The 9870-nt window shown below is 36.3% G+C and overlaps 1 protein-coding gene across 1 annotated transcript in view; it reads right to left on the minus strand.

The window, feature by feature from the left end:
• LOC107725614 (peroxisome proliferator-activated receptor alpha-like) overlaps nt 1-9523 on the minus strand; it is a 21164-nt gene extending 11641 nt beyond the window's left edge. Inside the window, exons 1-3 of the mRNA XM_016534941.1 lie at nt 9322-9523; nt 1569-1808; nt 459-616 (exon numbers count right to left, since the gene is read on the minus strand). Coding sequence (XP_016390427.1) covers nt 459-616; nt 1569-1800 — 390 coding nt within the window. The 5' untranslated portion in view covers nt 1801-1808; nt 9322-9523. The remainder of the gene's footprint in view (nt 1-458; nt 617-1568; nt 1809-9321) is intronic.
• Nucleotides 9524-9870: the final 347 nt, after the last annotated feature.

Here is a 9870-nt window from a genome sequence, read left to right on the forward strand (position 1 = left end):
CTAAATAGTGTTCTGTGCTCATCTGTGCAGCCAAAGACAGAACAGTTAGCATGTTTTGCTCAAACTTTCGCCATGGCATTAGAGCTGGTACACCATTGTCACTTGCGAAATCAAAATGACAGTGCCTTGAGTGGAAGTTTACAGATTAAGGGGCGGTAATATTATAATGAGATCCCTTTGCCACGTCACCAAGGGAGCGAAATCAGACGCGCTCGTTTTCTCAGACGCTTTCAGAAAAAGGCTTACCAAAACAAAGTGATTGGGTTCATCTTTTTCACGTTTCCTTGGTTGGTAGATGCACTGGGGACCTGATTATAGCACTTAAAACCTGGAAAAGTCAGATTTTCATGATATGTCACCTTTAACTAATGCCAAGCAGGAAAAAGTTGAGGGCATTTTGGTAGACTCTTTGCACTCGTGTGAGAATTTTCCACTGTGCGCATTGCGTTCGAGCTTACCTTGCACCCTTCGCAGGCGTGCACTCCATAGTGGAAACCAGAGGCCCGGTCGGCGCAGACGTGGCACTCGAGGGCCAGAGAACCAGAAGAGTTCTCGTCCTGAACCGTGCTGGACGCAAACACTTCTGAGGATGGACTAGACGCTGGTGTTAAGACATCTACAAGACAAACACACCCATGGGCATATGTATATATTTACACTGACACAACATATTTTTTATGATTATTTTGGTAATACTTTAGTATAGGGACCAATTCTCACTATTAACTAGTTGCTTATTAGCATGCCTATTATTAACATATTGGCTGTTTATTAGTATTATAAAGCACATACTCTGCATGACCATATTCTAAATCCCTAATCCTACTCAATACCTAAACTTAACAACTACCTTACTAACTATTAAAGGGGTCATATGATGCGATTTCAAGTTTTCCTTTCTCTTTGGAGTGTTACAAGCTCTTGGTGCATAAAGAAGATCTGTAAAGTTGCAAAGACTAAAGTCTCAAATCCAAAGAGATATTCTTTATAAAAGTTAAGAGTCAACCACGCCTGCCTAAAACGGCTCGTTCTAACACGCCCCCACACTGTAAACCCGAACAGTACTACTAACTTATAAAGATTAAGAACACTGCAATTAAAGTCTGTTAAATCGTTGATGCAACTTATACTGAATAGCTGGCCAATCAAGCACACCTCGCTTTTTTCAGACCGATGAGCTTTGTAAAAATCGACGCGTTTCAGAAAGGCGGGGCATAGAGGAGAAACAATAATGTACAGTATGTGGAAAATAATGTGTTTTTTGAACCTTAAACCGCATAAACACATTTCATTACACCAAATACACAAAATAATGTTCTTTTTAGCAGCATCATATGACCCCTTTAATAAGCAGCAAATCAGGAGTTTATTGAGGCAAAAGTCGTAGTTAATGGTTTGTTAATGGTGAGAATTGGACCTTAAAATAAAGTGACTTAGAATAAACTGACAAGTGTGTCCAAACTTGTTTATATACCATAAGATGAATGCAAATGAATGCAAAGGTTTAATTCTTTACCATTAGAGTGATTGGTTAGGACATTTTGTGTGTGTGTGTCCGTATGCTCTACCTAAGCCAGTTGAGCTGTCTGCTGTTGTGTTGTTGCTCTGGTAGTCCGGCACGTGAAGGGAGTTGAAGGTATCGTCACTGAGGGACTGTGAGATGTCCTCCAGCACCTCCATGTCACCAATGAGCTCTCCACACAGAGGGCTGTCCAGAATTGGATCGCCCAGCGGGGACAAGGGACTGTACAGGCTTGGCATGTCTACCATGGCGCTGGACCACGGCAAGCTTTGAATCATTCATCAGTCTGCAAAGACAAACAATTGCAAGAAAAGTGAAAACAGAGTGAAGAAAATGTTTCATATATTTTAAAAGGCTGCAATACACAGATTACACTGGGTTTAAAGGCAAACACGCAAAAAAAACAAAAAAACAATTATTCATTCAACAATTATTAATTTTTTTAAATACTTGTTGTTTTCCCATTATTATTATTAGATCATTTTTCATAGTTTTGCATTGACTTTTTATGTACACTAAAATAAAAAAGATAGTTATTTTATTTTAAAAATGATTTTTTTATTTATATTAGTATTAGTATACTAAAATAACACAAAATTGTGTTGCATATGTAAAGCTTCATAATTTTTATTTCAGACTAATGTCCCGATATCAATGCATAAACAAAGAAATAAAAGCTTTTATTTGATTATTATTTTAATGGTTATTTTATTTATTATTAATTTGATCATTTTTAAACAGCACTGTTTGATTGTGATGATAAAAAAGGAGACTCCATATCTACTTGGTATGCAAACTGCAGCCTGTGCTCAGTGAAACAGTGACTAGAAGAAGTTCCATTCAGAGCAACGCTAAACAAGTGGCATAAGTAACATGTTTAAGGGGGGGTTGCCAAGGAAACCCCAGGCACAGATATGGCAGCATTTTATTTAGACATGAAGGGAGCGTTTCAAAGGCTTTGGCCTATTTCATCACAGGAATGTGATCTCATTCGTCCTGCCATTTGAACTTAAAGAGACTGACCAAAGACCAAGTGCTCCATCGACTATGGTCATATGAAGATCAGGTGTAAAAGATATGTCAGTGTAAAATCAAACTGGTTTCAATTTATACATGTTTCAAAGAAATCGTGAGTGGTGTTGTTATGCGGCTGCTAAGTAGTTTCAAGGGGTTGCAGGGCAGTTATTTTGATGTGCTTCACTTGCTTGATATCACAGTATCATTCACTCACACACTACGGCCGGACGCTCCAAGTGCGAGCAGGAGATAAAAATCCTCTACAAAAGAATTAACCACTCAAAAGGATTCAGACGCTCTCGAGGGAATTTTTATGGCAGCTCAAGGGGTCTTGTGGACAACGGTTCAAATGCCATTCCACTCAACCCTTTAATTTCTTACTGCAGTCACATGGAGAAGGCTAACCAATGCCAGACTCCGCATTCAAGCCCTTCTGCAACACATCACTGTTTTTGGGAGGAGACAACAATACACTTTACCTTCAAGTGATGAACACAGCCAATCTAAAAGAAAAAAAGAAAACACTTTCCCTCTGTTGCAGTACCGCCCGACCCGTGCTAAAAGGCTGACAAAATCTGCACTAACATTGACTACTGACAGTAGACAAGATGTTCCTGCCGAATCCCGTCATAAATCAGCTCTTGGCAGAGAATCCCAGTTTCCAGCTCTGTCTGCGAGGGGAAGCCGTCCAGCTTTCTAAAGTTAAACCTGATCTCTCTACTCTGTGGATTCGGCCGAAGCAGAACAACAAAAAACTTACCCGGCTGTTCACATCTGTTTGTCTCCAGCTGTTGCAGCTGAAACCTGAGCTCAGCGTGATCCTTCGGCCAACGTCCGCTCTCTCAGAACTGTACGGCAATCATTTCTGACTCACACCTGATTCTGCTTGTGACACAACGTGCACAGACAAGTGAAGCGACAAGCGTTCCTATTGGAGAAACATACAGACTGCCATAATGACTGCATATTAGTTACTACACTGCAAAAAAATCGTCGTAATTCCCCCGTTTTTTAGTAAAGCATGCTTAAAATTGACTTGAGAAGCAAAACTGCATCTAAATATTCTTGAAACAAGATGGATTTGCTTGATAATTAAAATTGCGTAAGGTAACAATACATTTTTAATAACATTTTAACAAAACACCTTCAATTTTCTTCATCTGTTTTTGTACTGTTTTCCAGTAAAAGTATATAAACATCCTTCAAATTTACTTGAGAAGCAAAAGTGCATCTAAATATCCTTAAATGAATATTTTTCTTTGTTTGAGTGAGTGAGTGAGACTACATTTGTGTACCTACAGTAATTGTGTATTAGGGTGCGAGACAGAGAGCGATAAGCTGAAGCTACTATATTTATTCAGTGTAAACCCAGACACTCACATGACTTGAGCCTCATGACAACGAGCGAGAGCCAAGCGAAGTGTAGGAGAAACGCCAGTTTCTGCTGTAATGGAAATGTGCCCATGGAGACCGGCTGAGCCATTAACCAGCAGAACCAAACCTCACAGACGCTTCCAAACTACGATCAATTCTACCCAAATATCCCAACGGATGCATAGGATTCAACACCTCCTTGTTCATAACAGATGTTATACCCATTGATGAGCGCAGATTACAAAACAAGAGCAGAACAATAACACGTATGAATGCACGAGAGGAATCCTCAATGAGTCCTATTAAATAAACAGAACAAGACTGAGTCACGAGACGGCTGTACAAAAATTTTTATTTTGTCTTATTTTGCTTTAAAGAAAAATAATCAAAATATCCTTAAAACAATATAAATCTGCATATGGTATCAAAATAACAAAACATTAAAACTGATAAAATTCTCAATCAAAATATATATCTTGTGTCATTTAGCTTGTCAAGTAAATGTATCTTGTTTTAATTAAGTTTAGAAATGTTTCCTGCAAAAATGCTTGGTAATAACATGATTTTTGCAGTGCAAGGTTTGCGTGTTTCTCATTCTGGCTAGAGAAGGACACACACGCTCATAGCCTACGTGCTGAAGAGGAGGAGGCCTGGTGTGGAGGGTCACAGCTGACAGGACTGGGAAACCAATACAGGCTGATTTACCCCCTCCTTCCTGCTTGATCTTTACCGACTGTCCGGTTTGACCGTGTAGTAACAATACAGCAGTCCCAGGGGGTAGTTTAGATCCACAACAAGACAATGAATGTCAACGTACTTAATCCTATCCCAAAAACTTAGTAGTGTTTTACAGACAGTCTATACTGATCATGTGCTCCCCATCATTACTTCAGAACCAGCCTTGGACTCGCTGCGAAACAGCACAAGGCAACAGATGTAAAGCAAACACATCTGTGTAGAAATTTCCACTGCATCAGCCAACTACCAATGACCAAGCAGAATCTCTACCCACCGGATAGAAACAACAGAACTGAAGTATAAAGATTAATCTGTGACCACAGACCATGTGTGTTTGTTTTTGAAAGAAATATTGATTCAGTGCATGATAAAATGCACGTCTTCCAAGCAGCATGTGCCATGGATAAATCTCAAAATAAAGACAAGTCTATTTGCTCAGTGTTGGTGAAAGGTCAATGACATGACTTTTTTATTTTTTATTACTGATTACTCAAAATGCATTAAAGTGCATCTTAAATACACCTTTTCTATGATAAGCATGCTTTTAATTTCTGAATTAAAATTCATTTCATTATTTTTCTTGGGTACAAAGTATAATTACAACTTGTCCCGATATCATGAAGAAAAAAAATGTATGAAAATAATTTAATTCTTAAAAAAATTATTTGCCATTATTTATTACTAATTAAATAATTAATAAATTATTTATTAAATAATAATAATTATTGTTGTTGTTATTATTATTACAGTATTATTTCTTAGAATTTCTCAGAATATTTTGTAATTATAATTTTGTCTCTAAATTAAAGTCTAATGATGCAACTGACATGCAAAAAAAATGCAGACAATAAATGATCCTTCAGAAAGGACCCCTGAAGACCCTCATGATTGAGTGTCAAGGTCAACAAGTCTCATAAAATGACAATCTGACAAAGTCTGTTCAGGTTGTAAAATGTAACATGGTACGACTCTCCAAAAATGTAATTATGTTCATGAATTAATAATAACAACCTTACCTTGAAAAATATATTTAAAAACCTTTTTGAAAATAATGATCAAAATGTAAACACTTGCATGCATAAAAAGTGTAAGGGAATTACTTTTCTTAAAAATGCTAAAAAGTTTTTCAAAACGTAAATAATAAAAACGTCTTTAAAACTGAAAGTTTAAAATCACTCTTATTTGCCACTGATTAAAATATAGGTACAACAAAAAAAACATATCCTTGCACAAAAGAGAACTACTTAACTTTTCACAATGGCTGTGAGGCCTTTGCTTAAAGCGGACAGAACAATTACAAACCAACCGGGTTCGAATCATCACCTAAGCGCAGAGCAAAGCAGAATGAAATCAGTGCTTACCAGATCACGATTCACGGTTCTGCTCTACCAACTGCCAATAAATACACGCACCCCTTCCAGGGCCAAAGTCCGAATCCGCACACACACACCCTGCATGCCTGCTTCTCTCCGTTCAGGAGTTTGGCTGGCGTTACACCAACAAACGGACGCCGCAGCGAGCTGAACGCATCAGATAAGAGAACCTTAATGTCTGGATGGATGCATTTATAATCAAAACCGCTGGGATTTCAACAATAGGTCATGAATGTCTTCGTTCCACACTCCCAGGAAACATCCTGTCTGTTTAGTACATTCAGCCTACAGAGAGACAACTCAGCATTAAGTCAAGGCAGACGGCTTCATATGGACTATGAAATGCAAACATGGGGCAATTGAAGCAGGTGCATCCATGTAGGCCAGATGTTTCTCTATCATTTAACCTGCCGATACAGTCATGGCCAAAAGTCTGTGTCTGTGTTACGACAAATTAAATATGACAATCACTCCATAAATCTGCATTAATCTAATCTTATAGATGATATATGATAATCAAAAGTGTTTCACAAAGCCAATAGGGTGAAAGAAACTTGGCCACAGAGATAAGGTTATGAAACAGGCTATAAAATTACTTAATTTTAAGGGAGTTACTTTCAAAGTTGCCTAAAAGTGTATTAGGGCTCCTGCATACACACTATATTATGAATCAGATTTCTACGATGCATCAAATAACTAAAGTAAAATGTGAATATCATTATATAAAATGTACTTTAACTGTTCATAAACTGACATCTCGAATGAGACTCTCAGAGCCCACACAATGACGTCAGGCACAGGGAGTTAAGATATGTGTGACCCTTTTAGCATGTTACGTAACAGGACCGAATATACAAGCCCATGTGGCCCTGTATGTGGGCTACAAAAGCTGTGCTAAACGCCACCGGTTTCTCAATTAGTTGCAGAGAATGTCAATGTCCAGGAACTGAAAATATTGCATTAAGCACATTAGAGAGTTATTAATTAATGAATTCTTCAAGATGAGGGACAGTGAGCAAGTGGGTTAAAAGATGTTAAAAAGGGGGCCACTGCATATTCGTTTCTAGAAATAAAATAAACAGTAACTGAAATAAAACAAGATATATAAACAACAACTTATTACTTAAAAACTACTTGAAATCTATATAGACATTTAAAAAAACTTATTAAAATGACAAACACAACAAAATTTTACTAAACATGAGCTCTAATTAAAATTAGGGCTGTCATCGTTTAATCTAGTTAATTACACAATATTGTGATTAATTAATCGCACATCAAATTTGGCTGAGACATTACCCACAAAATATAATTTAAATCTAGTATTGTGTTACATAAGAAAAGCATGAAATACTTTTTTTTTTTTTTTTAAGTAGCTTTAAAAAGCTTTTTTTCTATTTCTTTTTCCTTTTTTGTAATTTTTGGGTGAGCTATTACTTTATTGTTTTTTATTATTAATGTGGATTTTTTTCCAGATTTTTTTTATTAATGTGTAAATATGAAATTATTTTTTCATTGAAATGATAATCTAAGTAAGAAACTAAAACTGCCAGTAGGTGGCAGTAAATGTCTAAATGAATAAGTCATTGAGTAATTTAATCATTTGATTTGTTCAAACAGCTGATTCATTCAGGAATGAAGCAAATGCTCTCTTTATTAAAGGGTCATTAAATCATTGGTTTACCTGATTAGTTCAAATTTTGAAATTGTGTGTTGCTTAAAAAGCTTTTTTTCTATTTCTTTTTCCTTTTTTGTAATTTTTGGGTGAGCTATTACTTTATTGTTTTTTATTATTAATGTGGATTTTTTTCCAGATTTTTTTTATTAATGTGTAAATATGAAATTATTTTTTCATTGAAATGATAATCTAAGTAAGAAACTAAAACTGCCAGTAGGTGGCAGTAAATGTCTAAATGAATAAGTCATTGAGTAATTTAATCATTTGATTTGTTCAAACAGCTGATTCATTCAGGAATGAAGCAAATGCTCTCTTTATTAAAGGGTCATTAAATCATTGGTTTACCTGATTAGTTCAAATTTTGAAATTGTGTGTTGCTCGGAGAAGCACAACAGTTCTGCTGTGGCTTTAATAGGTAATATTTGTGTTAGCAAAAACAGACAATATTGTGTCTAAAATATAACACAGTATTAAGTTATTTTTTATTTAAATGTATAAAATCAATATCACATTTGCACTTGTGCTATCCGGGACAAAACAGCACTTGTGTAGTATTGCTTAACTACATCATAAAATATAAATATGAGACAAAAACTCATACATGGGCAGTTTGCCCCAATCTTTTGAATTTTAGGGGCATATAAATAACTCCATTCTATAGGCTCCATCATGCTTGCCCTGCATAATGTTCTTCACCGTATATATTCATATAATGACTACAAACTATAATAGTATACCAATGATACTAAAATAACACATCTGCACAGGTCAGACGACTTATCACAAATCTTACATTTTCTAGTCAAGTGTGACATATTCCTCATAAAATCTTTTAAATGTACAAACTGTAATGGAAAATAAAGGCAATATTTTTTATAACAAACAACATTAAATTTGACTTGTGAATATTAAATTAAATGTAATATCTAAAGTACTTTTATGTTATTGCTCCTTAAATGCTTACAAAGGTTAATCAAGGTAACTCGCAAACTACTAGAGAATATTTTAGACGGCTAAGTGTGAGATTCATCTCTGTTCATTCATAGTTACATTAGAATTTTGAATTCATAGGCCTAGATAAAGCCTAAACCAGAAGAATTCAAAATTTAACGGAGTTTAACTATTACAAGAGTATTAAAAAAAAAAAAGAAATTATAAATGATACACGCGTGTGCATGATTATGTTAGTTAACATTACATTAACGTTAGTTGACACTGGAATGAATATATATACAGGCCTATATATAAACTAATAAAGATACATAATATCATATCACTATAACATTCTAACTAACTAAACCAAGCCAAGCCAGTGACTGAATCTGCAAGCTTTAAAGATCGACCGAGCGCATGTAAGTGTACCACAGACGCTATAAAGTTTCGCTTTGGTTGCAGCAAGAGTTTAAATCTTGATAAACTATAGCAAGCGCATGTATTATTCTTTACAGAGTATGTGATAAGACTCTCGCTGTGAAAACAACACAGACATGTGTTCTTATGTGAATGTTTACTTTGCTCCAGTTAAAAGCCTACGATTACAGTAATTACGGCCATAAAACCGGATAAAACATGATCATAATGTTACACAAGCTCGTTGTTTACAAGAGCTGCGCGTCTACCTCCCAATCCCAGGCCGCCATGCAGGCACAGGCAGGAATAAAACACACGGGCTCTGTGACACTGCCAACACTCCGCTCGGTGGTGCGAGAGAGGCCGTAGTACTCCTCAACCGTCCTATTTAAAATTCACCGCAACCACTGCTGTCAAACCACTCTGACAGCACAGCAGTCGAGCTCGCTCGTTCCGGATGCGACAGCGCACACCTCCTGACACACCTATGGATTCGGCCAATCGGCGCAGGCTTTTAGACGGAAAGCCACGCCCACCGGTTTAAGGTCGCGTAGCTGAGCAACAGATCTCATGGAGATGATGGTATTATTTTATGCGCCTGAATAATATCTCGCCATATTGCTTAATATAATTAAGTATAAAATAATTAATATTACGTAGGCCTATGCTGTCTTAAAGTATGTTTAGTTACCTATTCACTTAGCGACCTATTCAGTTTTTTTTAATAGTTAATACAATGTGACAATAACGCACCTTTTCTGCCACCTACTGGTGATATCCTGAAATGAATCAACGTTATTGTGTGTAAATTTGAAGAT

Source organism: Sinocyclocheilus rhinocerous, unplaced genomic scaffold (genome assembly GCF_001515625.1).
Source record: "Sinocyclocheilus rhinocerous isolate Xijiao unplaced genomic scaffold, SAMN03320098_v1.1 scaffold153, whole genome shotgun sequence".
In the NCBI taxonomy this organism is placed as follows: domain Eukaryota; kingdom Metazoa; phylum Chordata; class Actinopteri; order Cypriniformes; family Cyprinidae; genus Sinocyclocheilus; species Sinocyclocheilus rhinocerous.